The sequence below is a fragment of the Guyanagaster necrorhizus genome, assembly GCF_019112545.1.
Source record: "Guyanagaster necrorhizus MCA 3950 unplaced genomic scaffold BT62scaffold_13, whole genome shotgun sequence".
Taxonomy (NCBI): domain Eukaryota; kingdom Fungi; phylum Basidiomycota; class Agaricomycetes; order Agaricales; family Physalacriaceae; genus Guyanagaster; species Guyanagaster necrorhizus.
Window position 1 is genome coordinate 506290 of NW_025064892.1, and position 22232 is coordinate 528521.

A 22232-nucleotide genomic window follows, 5' to 3' on the forward strand; every position below is an offset into this window, starting at 1 on the left:
TGGTCACAGTCACGGTCACTGGAACGTGCTATTCTATACTGCTAACAGGAGCCATAATTCCTAGCGCTTGGGCGTTGACAAGTGTATGTACAGTCGAAGGGGTAAAAAATTACAGTGATAACAAAGCTAATAAACACCAAAGTAGGAATACAACATAAAAACCAAGGAGTGTGAAGCAGAGCAGTGAGTACGTTTGGTGATGAATTTTTTCATGGCAGCGTCGGGCGGCCCCAAGGGGATTTTTGTACAAGATTTCTGACATCAAGGCGCAGCTCATAAACGAGTGAGGTGCAGACGACGAGTAACAGCAAGAGCTAGTTCCTAGTCAGATGAATGAGGGTACGAGAACGAATGAAAAGGAGCCTCACGATGACAAGAACAGATAAGCGCCTAACCTGCCCGCGAGGTGGCTCGGGCTCCGGAAGAGCTTCATCAAGAGCGGCCTCTTCCTTCGTGGGCTGTAGACATCCCTGTGATGAGACTTCGCGTTCGCAGCAGAGACTTAGGGCTACTCACGAGGGCTACGGTGAAATACACACAATCATCCCAATCGACATCGCCATCATGAGTTGCGGTCTGCGCAGATTTCAGCTAAATAAAGAGTGTTGCTTGTATCACAAGAAATGGGCACACCATCAGAGGATGATTTCTGTTGAAGTAGGCATGGCCATACGGCTCGTATCGAAGTACGAGAGAGGGCAGGGGAACGTGTCGATAGTATATAGTCGCATTGGTAGGGAGAGAATCTGCTTGATGAAGAACCGCTTGCAAAGAGGGAAAATGACGGTCGCAGGTGCGGATTGGAGGCATGAAAAGAGAGAAAGGAGCGTGGTGGGAGAATTGAGGGTCGGCTTCTCTGGTTTTTAAAGGGTGGCTGGGCTTCGATATCGGAAGCCATATCCGAGTCGCCAGTGTGTTTGGCGTAAACACAGAATGACATAAGGAAACAGCGAGCTCAAATTTGATTCCGCGGATGCGCCCATTTCCTACATAACCATGCCCAACCTGCGAGGCGTCCAACGACACTGATGTGTCCACAAACACTGGCATCAATGCGAGGATGTTTGTCCATCAAACTGTCTGCTTATACTGGAAGCATTTGCTCGAACCTGAGACTGGACTGTATGCGCTGGAAAATCGACTTTGACGTACAAGAACTGTTTGCTCTGGTACCTCCTTTGGAATCTGGCTTGTGCTGTCTGTCCTCGCATCTAGCCATCTTGCTTATTGCGCGTACATTCCAATATCTATGCCGTCTACGCAGTCACTGCATGCCATCGACGGGACCGCCAATTATGACATTACATAATACATCACACCTGTGACGATGTGTGAGTGACGGACCCTGGCCAGTGGCTAACGAAGCTTACAATGGTACACTCACTGTTTATCTCCAGTGCTCCGTCCCCATCCCTACATGGCTGCATGACAGAGTCCAAGAATAAGGCAAATGCAGTGTGCTTCCAATATTGTTCAAGGACTAGCAAGAGCTGGAACATCTGTTTGGACGTCAAGACCCCAGTGGTACCGGCGAAGGACAAGGAGATGCCTCAAGGCCTGAAGAAGCTGAAGACACACCTCCCAGTATTATATCCAGACACTGCGCCCCCAACCCAATTCCACAAAATCGCCCTGCAGCTGTTGTGATCTTCTCTGTAACTCTTTGAATACCTTGAGCTCCCTAAGCGGATGACCGTAAACCTGAGGACTAGTCGACCCATCGACGAGCCAGGAAGGCTGCTGCTATTCCCCCAAGTCGAAGAATACCAACGCCTGATTTTTGCCGTTCGAAATCCGTCAAAGGCGACGGTGGGCAGTAATCCTCGCCGTAAGCCTCCATGCGTGAACTACAAAGCCTGTGAAAGAGCAAAACGCTGGCGAGAAGCAATAATGCAAGACCTGCTGTCGTCCGGAATGAAAAACCAGAGTCGAAGAGATTTGATTCCGAGATCGACTCGGACGTCCCGCTGTTTTTCTTGTCAAGACATCGAGGCTGTTATCTTGAAGCCTTGGTACAAAAGCCCTAGTAGACGCGAGTCTGTATCGGAAGAGCAAGCTCGACAGTGGAGGTAAGGATCATCGTGGTTTGACTTTTTGGTTGTGTATCGGCAGCCAGATGTCGCACAAACAAACTGGGCCGTCCGAATTTGCCTTGTTCAGTCGCCGGGCACCTCAATGGCTTATCCGGTCGCCCCTCTTCCTCTGCTATGCTGCTGCCTTATTTCCTGGATTTTTACTTTGATTTTTTTTTTACCCACCCCCCCTCCTGCAGCGACTACCACTAGTGGGTTGTTAGACTAACGGTACTCCCATTTTCTGGTTACTTTTCCTCTAGATAAACTTCCGGATTCGATAATTTTTTTTTGCCACGGTTGGATTTAATTCCATGTCTGTCGTTGTCGTCTGTCACTTCAAATCGGTGCCACTTGGCTCAGTGGCCGCAGCAAGAAGCCTGCTTATCACAAACACCGTTCTATGAACCACAGCGTCCAATGCGACACGACTGGTTGAGTGCCGAGAACGCTATCTGATTGGGTCGACGTTCAATAACAAGCATACAATAGCCATCCTATCAGTGATAGCACGAAGAAACTAGAGGATCACCCAGGCCGTAGGTGGAATCCTGTAACGATCTCCTATTATTGACATTTTCTGCCGTGTTAAGGTGTTCATATTGATATTCTTTCTATTAAACTGTTATCCTCTAAAATCGCTTCCCCGCTGGCCTGTCGAACGATGGTTGACCCCAAGTAGTGAGTTGGTTCCGTTGATGGCGAGAGATCGCAATGGATGTAACGACTACTTGAGCATCGATTGGCGGTATCGTAGCTATTTTTACAGCTCAACTCGTCTCATTCCATTTCATGGATGGTTTTATCTTCATCTTCGGCCTGAATAGCACTTCGTCGAACTATCCGGATGGTCTCTACTAGTGCTTGGACTGCCATAGCTCGCATGCCTTCTACAAGGCATGCTATCTTCACCAGGCATGGCAGACATAGCACACACTGTGTACCGCAGTATTAAACGCAAATAATACATTTCCGCGCTACCGGCTCGAACCCAGCATCGTCCTTGCGTGTGCTCAGACTGTCGACGTATACTCTTCAAGCTTTACCCGCGTTAAAAACGGTTACAGTTCTTCTCTAAGACGAGCACGGACTGTCTCTCAACCTACGTACTCGTTGGCCTGTCAAACCAAAGGTCATCTACGCGCACCGACTTCGACGAATACGTGCAGCACCTGACCCAGGCTTAGGTTCGTAAACGCGTGGAGATACAGATCTGATATCGGAATAATAGATACTAGACATGTCCTTTTCAGTAAAACTAGTACATGGTTGCTGATTCATGGTGTTCCTTGCCCTGCTGGTTGGCGTGAACCAACCCCCCCGCATCTAGGCGCAACTTCCATCTTCATAACCGACGCAAGTCTTTGGTGAATCAGATGGATGTTGGATTACATTTGTGATCAAGCACGCTTTGGACGCGACATGGCGCACGCAGTCCAGTATTACTCTTGAGAGATATTTGCGATTGCGGGCCGGTCTCTCCATGCTACACATCGCATTTTAGCTTTCGAAGTCGTTAATTATGTTATACTTTGGAGAGTCTCCTCGTTATAGAGTCGCGGTGAGTAACAGCGTCTTTATAGAGGACGGAATCGCATTGTCCAGCTGACATATGTGCACGCTTCTCTCCCCCCCATTCAATTACCGACGGCCGTACATATGCAAGTGGACGGCAGATAAATTGCACAACCTCAACTGACCACTCATTTCAGATACCATGCCTCACTTCCTAGTCGAATCCACTGAGGTACATAATCCACACTTCTTTTCGCTCCCAACACTTGGCTCGCCGTTCCTTAGAAATTTCATGCTGGCCGTACAGCCGCAAGTGGTCACTTACCTTGAACTTTGGCATCCAAAAGTTCTGACCAGATCATTTTTTCAGCAACGAGAAAACGCAGATAGCTCTCTTTCCAAGTACTCCTCCGACAAATCGAGGTATAAATGGATCGATCGCATAAGTTTCTTATAGTGACTCTACCAAGATTATACTATCTGACGACCATCCCAAGCGCCTCGCCGCTCTCGACCCCTGGAAAGACTGGGAAGAGATGGTGAAAACCTTTATGAGCTACAACGTAAACGAGTTCATTGCCAACATCATGTACTCCGTCATCCTTCTCCTCGTCGACATGAACCTTATCGGCCTCAGCGCCACAAACAAAATATTCAACAAAAAGCAACAACGCTTCGAGGATACTCGCGGCCTTCTTCCTCTCCGTTTTCGAGTTTGGACCGAGCAGTCTCATCCACGGCGAGAACATGCGTCGGGTCAACGCCCTCCACATGCGTCTCGCTAGACAGCACCCGGGTAGCTGAGATCGCTATGATGACTTTATCGAGCCCTGCGCCGTCGTTGCGGTGCAGATGCACAACATGATGCGGGCCTGCCAGGGTACCCTTCTCATATGAAGCGTGCGTGGTATCTCTTCGCTAGGGAGCTCTATAAAGCGTTCGTCATGGAAAGCGGCTCCGTTGTCCCTCTCGAGCGCTTCCCTGTCGACTTTGACGACTGTGTCAAAGTTCAACGATGACTGGAGCCGTCGGCTAGCGAATTTTCTACTCGGCTAAGATGCAGTCAGGATGATGATGGGAGCAAGAACAAGTGCCTTAGACGCTCACGATTGACTGTATAGTATTGTAGGAACATTACTGCAATGATATATAATATTTCATCAAAGTTTGTCAACAGCACCGATGATATTGGAGGATCGATTTTGAGGGACTAATTAGAGAAGTTCTACAGTAGCTTCAGATGTATGTTACTTCTGATGTGCCTGCGGTCCAGACTTGACGTCTAAATAAGCAAGAGAGCTGTATATGTGTAAGTTACGTCGAATTGTCGGATTGTCGGCTCAAAATCTTCCTCTGAATGTTCCAAGAACAAGATACCGGACGATGTACATCAATAGTACCGCAAGCATGATAGCACTGCCTATTAGGACTAAGTATGAGCATCGAATTCCCTCGGACCGAATCAGCCAGGTTCTCATACCTGCATAATACCCCATAGCCTCAAAGCCCCCCATTGTTGTATTGATAGCCCCAGAGATGGGAGGACCCACAAGTGAACCAAATGCCGCTATCGAGAGTGCCATACCTGTCTGTCGCCCAACATCACTTATCTCACCTAGCTCGATTATTGGGATGAGGAATGAAGAGATATATGCTCTGCTGCAGAACCTATGATCTTTCAGCATCACCTGAGCCATGAATGGGAGACAACCTACCCATAAGTCACTGTGATGGCAATCATAGAAGCGAGGCTTCATGCAAATGGTCACACATAGGTGAGGGCACCCACAATGATTGTCATGGGCCCCAAATCATTCAGGGCACCTGTAAAAGCATTAGAAACCAGATCTAATCCCCAGATTAAAAGGTTGGGTGCCTAGTCTATTAACACATGTTCCTGCTACTATTTGTCCAATACCCAAGCTGGCATTAGCAATCAAGACAAGATAAAATCTGACTTCAGAGAAAATGCCATAGGCAGTGGTGCTAATGCCAATGTAAGTCATCACTATTGCACAGGCATCAAACTGAGAATCAGCAGTAATATTTAATGGAGGTAGCATAATACACACCTGTATACAGTCTCAGAAACACAATGAAATTTGACAAACACCAGATAGTATATGGAGCACTCTTGAAAGCTCTCAGATTGAGAATGCCATCAGCTGAATTCACAGGTGGCAGTCAGCATTTCATTGTCAAGTTGACAATACACAAACCTACTACAAGGATGAAGCTGATGATTTGCATCATCTATGGGAATCTGACAGGAATTGAAAGGAGCTGCATTTCACATGGAATAGATGGTACCCACTCTATGGAGTTTATGAGCCTGCAAGCAACTACTGGGAACACAGTCCAATTGATGTGCTGGTAGCCATAAAACCTAGAGCAATCTCTCAGCAATGTCAGAACCAATATCTAATGATGCCAATGCTTGGAGCAAATATCATCTCACAAGTCTGCTGAAAACATGAGTTGTAGAGGGAGAATCAAACCAGGTAGAACCTGTTACGATTTTTTTGTTTTCTTTTTATTTTCTTTTCTTTTTTCTCAGAAATGACCCCTATCTCTGCTTAGTCAGAGCACTTAAGCCAGCGCTTAGGACCATGGGAATGCTTAGCTCAGCGCCCCAGTTGGTCACTCTCCTATCGCATGGCTGTGGGGTGTGAAGAGAGAGACAATGCCTCTTTTGTCTCTGAATTGCAGTGCAGCAGCAACAGCATAACAGCAAGACAACAGCTTTTGTGGAGAGCCTGGCAACAGCAGGGATAACAGCTCTATGACAGACAATATCTTTTGTGAACATTTATTTATAGCATGATAACAGAATGGTATTTAAGTAGCATAGCTCTTGCTGTAATACCCTAGCTTCAAGCTAAAGTTTATTCTTCACCATCCTATCTCGAGTGACTTGCAATGCTTTGACCACACACTTCTATTAACACATCAGTGAACTCAGTCAGTCTAACCTGAAGTGTGAGGTTCTGAACTGTTTATCACATATTGATAGTCACATGGAGTTTGGGCTTAACAATTAGCTCGAAGCTTCTTGCTTCCCTTTCTCAGGCCCAATCATGCTGAGAAACTGAATGTCCTCTGCTCTAAATCCATCTGATCTGAACTTTACTCACAAGTTCTTCAAACTCTTGGCTTCTATCATTGGAACCTTGATTGGTTTATTGGTGATTATACAGCTATGCCATGGACACCAATCTATTACTGCCTGAGCCATTCGACACTACCAAGAATTCCAGCATATCTGCACAATCCTCTGAAATGTCACACCAGACCTCCCTCTCCATGACATCCCTGTCTCTGTCTGAAACTCTGTCCGACACTCTGAAGAAACAGAAGATGAGCCTGGGGGCTCGACTGAAGGGTGTTTTAGGGAAGAGGAAGAGCAGCAGCGGCAACACGAGTATCCTCCAAGACCCCCATCGGCAGTCATCCAAGACTCTGGAAACCCTTGGGCTACAGGGTTTCAACAACCCTGACCTGACACCCCTATCCCCTCCCCTGAGTGCAGCATCACTGCATCAAGAACCACTATCACCCAGTCTGAAATTGAGCATCAGGCTAGAGACTCCTTGGATGCTGTTTGGATGGCTCCAAGCACCAGAAGTACCAACAAGCATCAACCTCAGCATGCCTCATCAACAAGAAGCAGTGAAAGAGGAACAAGAGTCAGTAGTCTCAATCCTTTCTTTGATGACACTAACAGGAATGAGGTTTGATACTGGCAAGCAGCGTCAAGAGTGGCCAGTAGACTGGAACAGGAATGAAGAGGAGCCTTATGCCTACCAAGATGTGATCCAGTGGTACCAAACCCAATATGACCAATCTCTCAGTCCTTTGCCAGGTTCCTTGAAAGACAGACATAGACTGGCCCCTGATGCATTGATACTCCAGTCGGCACTGCCAACTCTCTGTTCTAGAAACCAGCCACTCCCACTAGTGAGCCTGACCCTTAGACTGGGCCAATTGCTGGAGTTGTCCATGCTGATGACTATCATCATGAGGAGCTAACACTCCTTGACGATGATCACCTATTATCATATGGGATAGACACTATTGCCGAAACTGATGATATTCTCATCTGGGGAGATAGGACACCATCAGACCAGGAAACAATTGGGGGTGATAATGAGCATATTGACCCCACTGGGGACCTCAAAAAGGTCTTTGACAGGCCAATCGCTGTCCTCTTCCTTTGCTCTTAGTTCTATAGAAACTTCTGCTGGTATTGCAGAGCAGTGGTGCTGCTAGCAGAAGGAGAAGAAGAGCAGTCTGACTGAGAGCCTGCTCTTTGACCCAGACCCAATGATGCCAAGTCAAGCACTCAGCCCTGATCTACTCACCCTAGAAACCTTCAGCCAATAAGACAGTTTTCTCCTCGAAGGGACCACTGACAAAGGGGCTGAAGGAGATGACAAGACTAAGGAGGAGGACCAAGGCAGCTGAGCAGTAGACCCCATCCTTGAATGGGAAAGTATTATCAGCACAACCATGCACTAAGAACAGGAGAAGAAACAACAGGAACAAGAGGTGCAGGAAGAAGAGTTTATTCGGTTATACCAAGAACAGGTAGCTAAACTATGAAGGGATGATCATTGGTTATGATTATCTCTAGAATGAAGGTATACTGCCACTGATCATGTCAAGCAGAAGGAGATTTTACAGTATGTCATGACTGAGCATGCGATTTTTCAATCAATGCTTCTTACATTATCAAATGATAGCGATGCCACTATATCGATCACAGTTCAGCAAACAAGAGGCATTGATGCCGTGGATGCTGAGTGTGATGTCACCCAAGTCAGCAAATATGGCATCCTTAATTCGAATGGCAACATCAAGATATTTGCTTGCCACATTGGCTATCTGCAGCACAGCATCTCAGCTAACCCAATCCTATGGACAGCCGAGAACCTATCACCCAAATCTCTAGACTGGCACAGGAAGCTGACTACTAGGAGGGCAGCCACTGCCTGATAAAGCAACCAGATTGGCTTCTACCGATTCAAAGATGGATGACTCTGAGGTGACAGCACAGAGGTGGACCATCAAAGATGGGCAGATTATACAAAAAGAAGGGCTGCTGACTCCAAAAAGTCCCATCGCCAATGATGAGTCTCTACATTCCTTTCCAGGACCCCTGATGGATTGGACTGGTCCTCCTGGGAGGGAACCCTCAAATCCAATATCGCCTCTCAATCTGAAGGCACATATACTAAACATCAGGCTGATGCTTGGGCAGGAGTCCCTTCCTTTTAAAGAGGCTTCAGATAATATTGACTGTTTTCTTATGGATTGCGACCGATATTTCCAGGTCTTTGCCTTGTACTTCCTCTATGACATATACAAGGTAAACTATGCTACCACCTACTTTGAAGACAAAGCAAAAGTATGGTGGGTGCTGCTAGCCCCTAACTTCTAGTCAGCCATCCAATAACACCACCAGTATCTCTCCTGATCAGTCCTAAAGCAGATGATCTATGACAAGTTCATAGATCCTGCTGTATGAGAAGTCCACAGGTTGTGGATGAAAGAATACAAGATGGGCAACAAGGCAGCACCAGACTACTTCGATGAATTGGAGCGACTCAGAAAACTCGCTGGAATCCAGGAAGACATAGTTGACTCGGGATGAATGGTTGAGTACATGAAGCATGGACTGCCACCTCACTACCTCAAGACTATTTCGGATCTTGGCCATAGTGTTCTGGTTGGCTATGATAATTGAAAGACACGAATCATCCTAATGTAGCAGGAACGACAGTGACAGAAGGCAGAAGCAGCAAATCTGTGGGACTAGCACAGATACCAGGGACAGGGCTCAAAGCCCTCAACCTCTCATATGACCATGTCCACCAGGCCTAGTGGCTCAGCTCCAACTTTCCAGAATGATGGAAAGCAAACTGATAAGAGCCTAAGTACCAGAACAGGCAAGCAGATTGATGTGGATTGCCTCAAGAAGGAGGGGAAATGCTTTAATTGTGGCTGACTAGGCTATATAGCATGGAATTGCCCAGAGAAGAAGAATAAATGCACACAGGAGGATATCAGGGCACAGATCGCTGAATTGACAAAAGAAGCGTAGGACCTCAGAGATAATGATAAACCTGAGGAGGTAAAAGATAAGGCCGAGCAGTAGGCGATTCAACTGCTTCAGCCAAGGACAAGAGTAATGGGTCACAGACTGCTGGACAGACTGATATTTTATCTTCTGTAGTATCACTGTCTATGTCTAAATTATGCATGCATTTGAATATACCCAACCTCATTATTCACCATCATGAATCATCTAAGGAACCGACTTCAACAACTTAAGTGCTGACAAAGGGCTGAAGAGGGGCAGAGAGCCCCAAAGGTGCATCATCATTGAAAGTTCATCAAACTAAAAATATAAAACAGACTCAATCATTCTCAGGCTGCACAGGGGCAGAGAGCCCCAACACTTGGCTAAAGCTATTTGACACTGAATAGACTTAGTGAGCTATCAAGAACATCAAGGATAAAGAAGCAGCAAAGGCTATGCTCAAAAATTGGGTACACAAGTCCCGAGCTGAGAAAGTCATTGACGATATGATCACCAGAATGTGAGTTGTAGAACGATACTGCACTCTAGAATAGCTTAATGAGTTACATGGACTATAAAAATTCATCCGACGAGCTAAGATCATGGGAAAAGATTTACTAGCTAAAGCACAGATCGAGACATTAACATCTCAATCAACCTATGCAGTCACAGCCTTGATCGACAGTAGCTGCATGAGAAGTAGCATTAACTGAGCTTTCATCAACAAGCATCAATTGCTCACTCGGGCAACAGTAGCACTCATCCCAGTCTACAATGCAGATGGGACAAAGAATCAAGCCAGACTGATTACTGAATATGTAGAGCTTAGACTCACTATCGGTGATTATTTAGAATGAATCGATCTGGCAGTAACCGACCTAGGAACAAAAGAGATATTTCTTGGTCATGACTGGCTGATCAAACACAATCTGCTAATCAATTGGAAAACCGAACACATCATTTTTGCTCGATGCTAATGCTGAAAGATTCCATTTGAATTACTAGATGAAGACCCCAAGAACTGATGGAATGAAGAAATGGAAGACAGCGAAACTATTCTCACCATCAACCTACAAAGAGCCATTAACATTCAGACAGTACATCATGCTAATGACCTAGCAGCAAAGGCCAATGCTGGGAAAGAGGAAAGGACATTCGAAGAAATGGTATCTACATGAGCATGTGACTATCAGGATTTATTCAAAAAGGAGAGTTTTGATGAACTACCTGACATAAAACTCTGGGACTATGCCATTAAATTAACTCCTAATGCCAACACCAATCTAGATTGCAAGTGTTATCTACTTAGCAATAATGAACAACAGGAACTGGACAAGTTTTTAGAAGAAAACTTATCCAGTGGAAGGATTCAGCCATCAAAGTCACCAATGGCATCATCCTTCTTTTTTGTTAAAAAGAAAGATAGGAAACTTCAACCAGTACAAGACTATTGGAAACTAAATGAGATGACAATCAAAAATTGATATTCACTTCTATTGATCGCAGAATTGATGGACAAACTCTGAGGCACTAAAGACTACACCAAACTGGATATCCGATGAGGATACAACAATATGCACATCAAAGAAGGCGATGAGTGGAAGGCTGTTTTTCGAATAAACCAAGGGTTGTTCAAACTGACAGTAATGTTCTTTGGACTCATGAACTTGCCAGCCATATTCCAGTGGATGATGAATGACATCTTCAAAGATCTCATTGCCACTGGAAAAGTCACAATCTATTTGGATGACATCCTCATTATGACTAAGACCAAGGAGGAACATCAAAAGATAGTATGACAAGTGCTATCTCGAATGAGGAAGCACTGACTCTTCCTCAAGGCCAAGAAGTGTGAATTCAAGGTACTGAAAACAGAGTACCTCAGAGTCATCATCAGTGAAGGAAGCATTCGGATAGATCCTATCAAGGTAGTGGGAGTAATCGAATGGCTGAAGCTGATGAAGAAGAAGGAATTGCAATTCTTTTTAGGATTCACCAACTTCTACCACCACTTCATCAGGGATTACAGCAAAATAGTCTGACCAATGATGCAATTAACCAGAAATTCCCTATGGACTTGGAGAATTTCCCAATGGGAAGCATTTAATGACCTTAAATGCTGATTAGCCAAGAATGTTATCCTGGCCATACCCAGCCAGGATGGAAAGTTCCATGTGGAAGCCGACTCCAGTGAAGACATGATTGGGGCCGTACTATCACAGGAACAGGATGGCAAATGGCAACCTGTTGTCTTTATGTCAAAGGTGCTCACAATAACTGAGTGCAACTATGAGATCTATGATAAGAAACTCTTCACTATAATACTCACCCTTGCTGAGTGGTGGCATTATCTTATCAGAGCAGCCTAGATCTTTGAGATCTGGACAGATCATCAGAACCTTCGATATTTCTAGCAACCCCAAAAGCTTAATCACAAACAAGCCAGATAGGTCACAGAATTATCGGAATATGAATATACGCTACACTATAAGGCCAGTGTGGCAAACAAGAAGGCTGACTTCCTCAGCCGCAGGGCGGATCACAACCAAGGAGGAGATGACAATAAGAAGGTCGTGTTACTACAACCAGAACACTTCCGAGCAATGATCATGCCCACAGAAGAGGAGATGCATGAACACATCAAGAGTGCCACTCAGGGTACCCACAAGTGAGATCAGAGAATAGCCCTATCACTCAATCATGAGTGGGGACTGAAGAAAGAAGGAGGATTGATCTGATACGATAGATGAATCTATATTCTAAGGGATCATAAGCTTTGTGGTGATATCATTGCTACATGCCATGATCATGCAACAGCTGGACACCCTGAGATTGCAAAAACAAAGGAGCTGGTTCTAAGGGAATATTGGTGGCCTAAGATGGACCATAATATCATCCAATATATCAAAGCTTATGAGACTTGTCAAAGGGGCAAATCATCAATGTAACAACAAGCAGCACTGCTTTATCCAAATGAGGTCTCTTCATCACCATGGACCCATATTTCAGTGGATATGATAACCGGACTTCTCAAAAGTGATGGCTATAACGCAATCATCATCATAGTCGATCGCTTTTCGAAAGCAATCATGCTGATTGCTTGCTTGACAGAACTCACTTCCAAAGGATGGGCAAAAATACTATGTGATGAGGTATATGCAAAGTATGGCATGCCTCAGATGGTAATTTCAGACAGAGGACCACAATTCATCTCCAAATTCTTGGATGACTTATACCAGCTCCTCAACATCAAACGAAATGCCTCAACAGCATACCACCCACAGACAGACAGCCAAACAGAATGGGCAAATCAAGAAGTTGAAAAGTACTTATGACTTTTCATCAGTTATCGACAAGATGACTGGATGGAATGGCTAGCACTGGCAGCGTTCCAACACAATAACAGAATTCACTCAGCAATGGGTAAAACACCATTCTTCATAAATTATGGACAGAATCCATCAGTTGCACAAACAGGATGGGTTCACACAACAACACTGGCATCAATGGACTTTGCAATGACAATAGCAAAGATCCACAAGGAGATAAAGACAGCTCTTGAAAAGGCCACTGTGTCAATGAAGAAATAGTATGACAAACACAAACAGCCAGCACATCAGTATTCAACCAATAACAAAGTTTGGTTGGATACCACAAATCTCCATCTCTCATGTCCGAAACAGAAACTAGCTAACAAACGAATAGGCCCATTCAAAGTTATCGCAAAGATTGAAAACTCGATATACAAGTTGCAACTGCTAGCAACTTAAAAAATTCATAATGTTTTTAACGAAACATTGTTGATACTATACATGGCCTCAGCCTTTCCAAACTAAGAATGACCACCACCTCCACCAGCAGAACTCATTGACAATGAAGAACATTATGAAATCGATGAGATACTAAACCACAAAACCCAAAAAGTTAAAGCATGAGGTGGAGGTATGAAAACAACTGTTGACTATCTAGTCAGCTGGAAAGGATATGGATCAGAATCAAACCAATGGGTTAATGAGAAGTACATGAATGCTGATGAAGCAATTTGGGACTACAAGCACAGAATCAAATGAGTCAATATAAAGAGGGTCATATTCAACATTATATCTGCAAAACATAATGTGACAACAACAGGAAGGAAGATGATATCTAGCCAGATATACATCAACCAACCTGCCAAGAACAAGGCTGAGGAGGGTCCAGAAGTTCCATCATCTGCTGACAGCAGAGGACATGTTACCAAGGATGATGAAGATGACTCTGCAATGGATAAGCCACAAATGGTGGGGACATACAGCGACACCTTTGACTTATTTGAAGTCTACTGTTGAAATGATGAGAGGTTCAGCAGATTGGCCATCTCCTACTGGTCAAGGTGACTTACCCTAACTTAACCATCAGGACAATGGTTTTAAGGAGGGGGTAATGTTATGATTTTTCTGTTTTCTTTTCATTTTCATTTCTTTTTTCTTGGAAATGACCTCTATCTCTGCTTAGTCAGAGTGCTTAGGCCAGTGCTTAGGACTGTGGGAATGCTTAGCTCAGTGCCTCAGTCGGTCACTCTCCTATCGCATGGCTGTAGGCTGTGAAGGGAGAGACAATGCCCCTTTTGTCTCTGAATTGCAGTGCAGCAGCAACAGCATAACAGCAAGACAACAGCTTTTGTGGAGAGCCTGGCAACAGCAGGGATAACAGCTCTATGACAGACAATATCTTTTGTGAACATTTATTTATAGTATGATAACAGAATGGTATTTAAGTAGCATAGCTCTCACTGTAATACCCCAGCTTCGAGCTAAAGTTTATTCTTCACCATCCTATCTCAAGCGACTTGCAATGCCTTGACCACACACTTCTATTAACACATCAGTGAACTCAGTCAGTCTAACCTGAAGTGTGAGGTTCTGAACTGTTTATCACATGTTGATAGTCATATGGAGTTTGGGCTTAATAGAACCCACCCTGATAGTGAAGCTCTGGCAAAGTAGGAAATGCTAGTACTGAGAACACTCAGCTATAAGAAATGTTGCTGCAATGAGAAGGATGCTTGCTAGTAGAAATAGCACTTTAAAGTGTCTGATATCAAGCATTTGGCCCATAATGAGATCTGGCATGAATATGAATGCATACTGGTTGATTGGATGAGAATCAGCATGCTACTAAATGAAGATGGAGGAGACCTGGACAGAACCAATCTATGCACTGAGAAAGTCAACAATAACCAAAGATCAAGAAGGAAAACTCATATAGTAGAAGGATCAGAGTCAGTCAGTAAATTTTCTTTATAATATGCTTGAAAAACCTGTTGCAGTATCAGTGTCACACAGTACAGCAGATGGGAGAGAAACACACACCTCCCATGCATTTATGAACCCAAACTTAGGATTATTAGGTCAGGTCATTGAAAGAGTGATCATATTGCTACCAGCTCACATTGAGAAGGTGCTGCACATGGTCTGTGAATCTGCTCTCAGTATGGTTGAAAGAATATAAAGAGCATGACTTGATCCACCCCTGCTACAACCAACCAGACTCTTAACCCACCATCAGGAAAATCTTCCTTAGTACTGGTGGATAGCCTCTGATTCTCTTCTTTTCCTGCAGGAGTCTTGTCTATGGTTTTCTCAGAAAGTTTATCCATAGATCTGGCCTGAGTGTGGAGTATGTGATGAGCTATGGCTGTGAGAAAGAAAGGACAGACAGTCCTCTTTAGTCACTGAATCAATTCACCTGTCATCAACAGACTGCCTTTGAGCAGAGATCATAGTTGCACTGAGGAATCTCAATCTATTCATAGAAGTACCTTTAAAAGCTGGCTCTGATTTGAAACCTTTATCACGCTCTCGCCTGCAGTTGGATGAGGACGATGCCACAGAATTGCCTCCATTTACCATGACAGGAGATCAAGACGCTGCATCGGTGTGAGTTCTTTCCTCTCGGACCTGTTTCTTAGCGTTAACCCAGTGCCATTATCCCGCTATTCCGCCCATAGCGCAGTTCTCCAACGCGAACTGGCATCTACGACGCCTCCCATTCTCCAGGATTGCTCGAGACCGTTTGGAATTATGGATTCGTTCACATACCTCGACCTTTTCTCCCTCGAGGTCACTACGCCGACTATTTTCCTATCACGCCGCGATAGGAAGATGGAATGATCCCTTCATGAGGTCAGCTTTTGCAGTGTGGACCTTCTCTGTTATTACGATATCATTACGCTCTTGGACCGGATCCCTCAACTGATGCGGTTTTTCATAATCGAACGGAGGGCCTCCGAATCAGACCTCCACGTGATTACGAAATCACTCAAGTTTTTCTACGAGGGCCAAATTTGCGATGCGTTAAGCCCACACGGCACACGGATAATCCAGACGAAGAGAGCATGGTGATGGGCAATTGTGAAGCCTAGGTTTGCAGGGGCTCCGAGTCGTTATTGGAAAGTGCGACCGGGTAGAGTTCAGCGAACGAGGGGCACCCTCGACATCTTCAATGCTGTATATGATCTGATCTTCCGGCGTGATGAATACAACAAAGCTGACGATCGACGAATCATCTCAGTGAAGACGGCGAAAGTACGCCACCACCGTATTACATCAAATCCACAAAAATGACATGATGACAGCACTACACACTACCAAGTTACGGTTGCAAGAGCTTCAGCATCGCTCCCTTGTTTACTTGCTGGTTCCTCTTCAAAACTGACAATGAGCGCCAAAGCTTTCTCAGACCGTGGCGAGATCTTGCATGGGAAGGGCTTTGGTCTACTAATCAGTCCTGTTGTCCAATCGTCCTTCAACTCGACGTTACTATTTTCGTCGGCCTTGATGTCGAACATTGATAGGATCATTGCAAATGCGAGGAAGAGGGTTTGATCGGCAAGGACGTTCCCTGGGCATATCCTATGAGTGGACATCAGAGCTAAGGATCCCATAGAGACAAGCTGGAGCCCACCGTCGTCCAAAGCCAAACGCGATATCCATGTCTGGTTCTGGGTCACGACCGTCCCAGCCGAGGAATCTCTGTGGTTCAAACATGTCTGGATTGTGATATACAGTCGGATCTCTGGCTATATGGTGGAGATTTGGCATGATGACGGCGCCCTTCGGAATTAAGTATCCTTGATAAATGTCATCCTGAGACGGAACCTATCACGACGTCGTTGTCAAAGATGTGCGTCTTGGAATGCTATGCTTACATGGGGAACACACATGGGCAGGACGGGGTTAAAGCGCAGCGCTTCGTGGACGAGCGCGTTGATGTAAGGGAGGTTGTCGCGGTCGTCGTATGACGGTAGCCTTTCTTCACCGACCACGCGATCCTGACAGTGCCTCTTAGCTCGGATGCCCCTAACCGTTGAAGGTAACGTAAACACATACCAATTCTTCTTGGGCTCTCGTCTGGACCTGGGGGTATAAGATCATTAATAGGATAAAGCTATACGCTACAGACACGGTCGTGTCTGAGCCAGCGCCATACAACGCTGCTGCACCCCACTTGATGAGGTCTTCTTGTTCGGAGGTCAAGGATTTGCCGTGGAGTTTGAGCATTGTTTCCGTGTATGAAGGCTTGGATACGCCACGTCCCTGTAGATGGTTACTTTCTCGGTGGAAGGTTTACGAAAAGATACCGATTTACCATTTGCTGTTTGACAAAGGCATGCGGTCGTTCAACTAGTTCGGTGCACCGGGCCAGATACTTCTTGGCTACTTGCTTGAATCCAGTACCAGGGAACCAATCTGGCAAATAACGTACTGGAGACAAGATAAGGAACGTTCACAGAGAATCTAGACACTTACGGAAAGGCATGACATCGACCATCCATACTCCGGGCTGAAAGGCAATGGAGGCCTCCGCCATACATTCATCCGCAAGGGTAACAAAGGGATCCGGAGTATCTCTATTTATTGAATATCCATGAGAGATAGAGAGGATGATAGCTCCCGTCGCTCTGTAAGGTTTGTATCAAGTTTTCCGTAATGCACAGCCAAAGGTCAGGGACTCTGACTTGCGAATGTAATACTCAAGTTGGTCAGGACTCCTCAAAATTTTCGTCAACAAGCGCCTAATTTCCGTCGCCTGTAAAGAAGTAAACCGCTGCAAAGAATTCTTAGTGCCTATAGTCTGATGAAGAGTTTTTCGAATTGCGCGAAACCGATGCCCATTTGGAGACATTGCGAGTGATGCTCTCCACCCGCACCTGTTAGGTTAAATGAAGATCCAAAAAAAAATCGGCCAGTGGGGCAATGGGCCTTACATGATGCCTCCAAAGACAGACGAGAAGCGGTCAGAATAAATGGATGATCTCTTCTCGAGTAAATCAATCGCAGTTTGCGCATTGTTGAGAATGATGATGTGTTGACCCATTATTGACAGTGAGCTTATGGGACCTGAACGTACCGGAGAAGAGCGGATGTGTTGAATGTTGAGATCTGTCAGGAAAAGCTTCACACACCGTAGGCTTCATGGTGCTTTGCCCAATGCTTGTATTCGTACTCGCCGGGTTTAGGGAGATCGAATAGGTTGCCAATTATTGGCTTTCGAGGAGGACCTGGAGGTAGGGAAGGTTTAGTTTGAAATATGGAATATAGTTTGGTCAAAGCGTAGAGGAGGACGAGCACACCAACGAAGGTACCGATAGTAACGTCCATCGCAAAGCAAAGACAGACGGAAACCCCCGAATGATGGGGAGATGGGTATATTGGAAGGGACCAAGCAAAGATTAGTGCCGTAATCAAAGTCGAAAGTTTTACGGAATACGTCCGCTTTCGTTCTAGATCAGGAAACATTGAAGGACCGATGAATTTGAACGTTAACTACTACCGCCACGATCGAACCAGACTTGAACCTCTCATTTGGCTAACCTTTCATGATTTCTTCAACGACCAACGCACCACTGGAAGCTTACTCTTCCATTCTCTTGATGGTCCCATTTTCTGACATCTTCCAGGGGGGCCATCAGTAAATGCAGGGTCTCACAGCACTAAACCGGGACCACCAGCATTGGCATCGACAATTGATATCACCGGCAATACCCACCGTCGTCGTCGGATATATTTGCGTCTGCTCAAAATCTCCCGATAGCTCCGATATTATTACTGATTCTCGTGATATCAGAAACGATGGGGTCAGGGAGGCGGTCCATGATTAATATTCCATTATAATAGGAACGCTTCACAAGGCGTTCCTTGTTCGTTTCACCACCATCATCTCCCTCCGGCGCTACCGGTATCTACGAGGCCCGTCGCGACTGCGACCGTTCACTGCGCGTATTGTTGTAAATATTTCCCCTCGATATGTCTGACGCCAGCTCTTCCACAACGGCCTTACCGGCTTTGGATAATACGGTACGGTCTAGATATTCTCTTGCACAAGTCCCGACCTCTGATACGGCTCTTCTAGATGGGCATGTTGTATTTGAGTGCCCTGTGGGTCCCTTCTCCATTTCTGATACTCCACGATACTGATGAATGAAAAGATTTGCTATGGGTCTTTGGGGCGCTGGAACGGTCCAGATGTATTTCTATTACACTGTTCGTCGATCCCCTACTTCTTCAGATACGGAGGACTGATGCGAATAACATGCAGACGTATCCTCAAGACTCGCGATGGCTAAAGTATCTAGTCGCTGTGACCTGGTGTGCGGACACTGCAAATCAAGGGCTCATCAGCCAATTGGTGTACACATACCTCGTCACAAACTTCGCAAATCCTGCCTATTTATCTGCTTTACAACCGTGAGTTCACTTGTGTTTTGTGCGCAATAAGCTTTTGTTGAACAGTATGACGCAGCACACTCCTTCCAATGATGTTCTTAACCGGCATAATCGCCTTACTTGCCCAAACCTTTTTCTGCTGGCGTATTTGGCGTCGTGGGTGACCCCTCCTTCTTTAAAATTTCCTACAACAATCTCATGAAAACAATCACAGTCAGCAATGCGAACATCTGGTTGACCGGGGCCACTTATATTGTGTGCTTTGCTTCTTTTGTTTCGACGATGGGTGCGCGATGTTCGCCTCAACTTTCCATCCAGATACTGATCATCCTGTGTTTACAGTCTTCTATGGAATAGCGGCCGACTATAATGAGTTTGCGCAGTTGATACCATTGCATCCTTATATGCATGCCCTCAACGTCCTGAGCGCTGCGTCGGATGTTATAATAGCGATGGTGCTAGTCTTCCTCCTGCGTAAACAAAGAACTGGATATCGCAAGACCAACACCATGATCAATCGCCTCAGCCTCTTTGCTCTCAATACGGGTGCCATTTGTGGGTTATGCGCAATCCTCACGCTCGTATTCAACATTGTATACCCGGATACTTATATCTATATGTTGTTCTATATTATTGTATGCAGAGGTATGTGTCCTTCAATTTCAAGTTTTTCTAACTCAGGTCTTTTTCTGTTTCAGTATACATGAACTCCCTCCTTGCGACGTGAGCATTCTGAACATACCGTTAGTAGCTTGTTTTGACCCTGATTCTGTCCAATCGATAGATTGAACTCCCGGGAAACGATCCGTGCAATTGGCAATGCGACTATCATCAACTCCATGCCTAATTTCTCAAATCAAGAGTCCATCAGTCTGTCTTTCGTCGGCGGAAATGGCCATCCGGAATTGGGACTGGAGTCTTCCGGAACTACGGAAAATTACCGAGATTCCAAAATGGCAGGAGTACGTCTGGTCGCTTTCGCTCATCACGTTCAGGGTCCTCACGGTTTGCGGTCTCCTTAGTCTCGCACTAACGGTGTTCTTCCGGAGTCAAAAATGACGATGGTGAGTCATTCGTTTCAGATTCATTCGCTGTATGCATACGAGGTCTGACAGCTAGTCGCAGTCTGCACCTTAGGGACGTCCAAGCTTGGGACGATGCCCTGTAGAGTCTTGTTTACACTTGGTCACAGATCTGTTTCGTATTTTGAGTATTGTAGGGTATTATACAAATATGTCTTCACGTCTATTTAAGCACAGTTCAATGTTGTATCGCCCCGAATATAGATTGCAAGGGATTTTCCGAAGGTGTCATTACCTGGACCTGAACACTTTGGTGATGTCTTCCCATAAAACATAAGTACCCAGTAGATACTACCAGTCTTCAATGCCTTTGCTGCCGCTTCAGCTTCTTGCTTCACTCTCTTCTGAGGAGAAATCATGGGCCCAAGCCCCGATGAATCCTGGTGACCCGATTGCTGATGCTAGAGGTAGATGCCAGTGGTACCTTTGGGATAGACACAGGCTATGAAGAAACCAGGAAATTATATATTAGTCACATCATTGTGAGATAGAGATCCAGTTGTATTCACATGTGCCCTTCATAGGCAAGGAATGGCTATCTTTGGATATCTAGGCAGAGATGCCTTGTTGTGCAACATGAGATGATCTGTTAGGAGAGATTGCAAGGTATGATAGATCTCATAGAAACTGCTTGGCAGTCTCAATGAACACCTTACTGGGTGAGAAGGGTGCTGAATGGAAGAGAAAGTGTACAAGAGTATTTCAGATCACTATGTGTGTGTCAATATGATCTTCAGTGCCTCTAGCCTCCATTTTGTTGGCTCTGCTGTCCTGATAATTTTCAATATAGAACTATATCTTACTGCTAATGCCTTTACATGAAAACATATGCCTGTGCATTATCACCATAAAATGACCATAGATCTAATATCATACCTTTCTCCACCAACAATTTTTTAGACAGGAGCATACCAGAACAAATCTCACTCCCTTGAAGACCAAATTTGCAAGATATGTAACTCCATCCTTTAAACAAATGCACTCTACCATCACTATGATGAACAATGATCAACTACTTGACTCTTGGGCCACAAGGAATGACACCTTACCATATTTACTATGCTTTTAGGAATAGGATAGGTAAATTTGAAGGATGCTAGAGTGGTGTGAAGCATAACTGGTGCATCCTCTGTTCATTGGATTTGCATTGCTGCTTCATTTTGGTGCTAGCACTGCAATGTTTGCTGTTGGGGACAGAGCTACAGTTCTATTCCAGGTCTGAGATCCAAAGCCATCATGTTCATAGCAGCAATTTCTTGTCTCACCCAGTCAAGCCTCAGGCCTCAAAGGATGAAACCCAGAGACTGCAAGTTGAGAGAAAAGTATGTTCTGGTCTGATGCCTCTCTTAGCACCAAGGTGTTATCAGAGTTTTACTAACCTTGTTTATATATGAGTAGGATGTATTGGTCACATACAGGATAGGAAGACTATTTGTTTCAGTCTCTTGTGGAGTGATCATTAGAAACATGCCACCCAAATACTAAACAGATCCATCAAGCTAGAAAGCATTGATATGCCAGGCAGCTGTACCAGATAGAAAAATGAATATATTTATCATTTTTCTATCATGTTAGCTACCTTTTATCCACCATAGTAAGATATAAGTAAGCAATTATCTGATGAGAGCACAATTCCCTTGAGTGTGACATCTCAGTGTCTAGCAGAGACTGAAGTACTAGTGAACCTCTCTGTTCAGCATGCAAGGTTCTCAGGTCTGAGAATGGAGACCTGAATGATCAGCATGTTGGCAAGAACCAGAGCCTAGTCCAATTG

At 45.1% G+C, this 22232-nt stretch overlaps 5 protein-coding genes across 5 annotated transcripts; 3 read left to right on the forward strand and 2 right to left on the reverse strand.

The window, feature by feature from the left end:
* Positions 1-273: 273 nt before the first annotated feature.
* Positions 274-810, reverse strand: BT62DRAFT_920100 (uncharacterized protein; the record flags this gene model as incomplete). Its single annotated transcript, XM_043184194.1, has 4 exons — positions 274-321; positions 396-470; positions 517-591; positions 634-810. The coding sequence occupies 4 exons, from the start codon at positions 808-810 to the stop codon at positions 274-276; spliced, it is 375 nt and encodes a 124-aa protein (XP_043039547.1).
* An 879-nt stretch (positions 811-1689) lies between these two features.
* BT62DRAFT_1006221 (uncharacterized protein) lies at positions 1690-2242 on the forward strand (the record flags this gene model as incomplete). The annotated part of the gene is made up of 2 exons (XM_043177227.1): positions 1690-2069; positions 2113-2242. The coding sequence occupies 2 exons, from the start codon at positions 1690-1692 to the stop codon at positions 2240-2242; spliced, it is 510 nt and encodes a 169-aa protein (XP_043039548.1).
* Positions 2243-3784: 1542 nt separating this feature from the next.
* Positions 3785-4496, forward strand: BT62DRAFT_994407 (uncharacterized protein). The gene is made up of 2 exons (XM_043190464.1): positions 3785-4010; positions 4045-4496. The coding sequence occupies exons 1-2, from the start codon at positions 3790-3792 to the stop codon at positions 4370-4372; spliced, it is 549 nt and encodes a 182-aa protein (XP_043039549.1). The 5' UTR covers positions 3785-3789; the 3' UTR covers positions 4373-4496.
* Positions 4497-16176: 11680 nt separating this feature from the next.
* On the reverse strand, positions 16177-18311 carry BT62DRAFT_968929 (cytochrome P450; the record flags this gene model as incomplete). Its single annotated transcript, XM_043188923.1, has 9 exons — positions 16177-16562; positions 16615-16808; positions 16859-16981; positions 17040-17246; positions 17299-17414; positions 17460-17611; positions 17669-17860; positions 17918-18050; positions 18116-18311. 9 exons carry the CDS (start codon positions 18309-18311, stop codon positions 16295-16297), a joined length of 1581 nt encoding a protein of 526 aa, XP_043039550.1. The 3' UTR covers positions 16177-16294.
* Positions 18312-18476: 165 nt separating this feature from the next.
* On the forward strand, positions 18477-20593 carry BT62DRAFT_968930 (uncharacterized protein). The gene is made up of 9 exons (XM_043188924.1): positions 18477-19007; positions 19063-19088; positions 19139-19193; positions 19249-19397; positions 19453-19532; positions 19591-19662; positions 19719-20021; positions 20075-20099; positions 20161-20593. Exons 1-9 carry the CDS (start codon positions 18957-18959, stop codon positions 20396-20398), a joined length of 999 nt encoding a protein of 332 aa, XP_043039551.1. The 5' UTR covers positions 18477-18956; the 3' UTR covers positions 20399-20593.
* The last annotated feature ends 1639 nt before the right edge of the window (positions 20594-22232 follow it).

What these genes read in the sequence shown, in the direction of transcription:
- BT62DRAFT_994407 (XM_043190464.1), top strand. Translation starts at nt 3,790, where the DNA reads ATGCCTCACTTCCTAGTCGAATCCACTGAGGTACATAATCCACACTTC. An exon ending in TACTCCTCCGACAAATCGAG is followed by an intron (nt 4,011 to 4,044) that starts GTATAAATGGAT and finishes AGTTTCTTATAG; the next exon opens with TGACTCTACCAAGATTATAC.
- BT62DRAFT_968930 (XM_043188924.1), top strand. Translation starts at nt 18,957, where the DNA reads ATGTCTGACGCCAGCTCTTCCACAACGGCCTTACCGGCTTTGGATAAT. An exon ending in CTGCTGGCGTATTTGGCGTC is followed by an intron (nt 19,533 to 19,590) that starts GTGGGTGACCCC and finishes AAACAATCACAG; the next exon opens with TCAGCAATGCGAACATCTGG. An exon ending in CTATATTATTGTATGCAGAG is followed by an intron (nt 20,022 to 20,074) that starts GTATGTGTCCTT and finishes TTTCTGTTTCAG; the next exon opens with TATACATGAACTCCCTCCTT.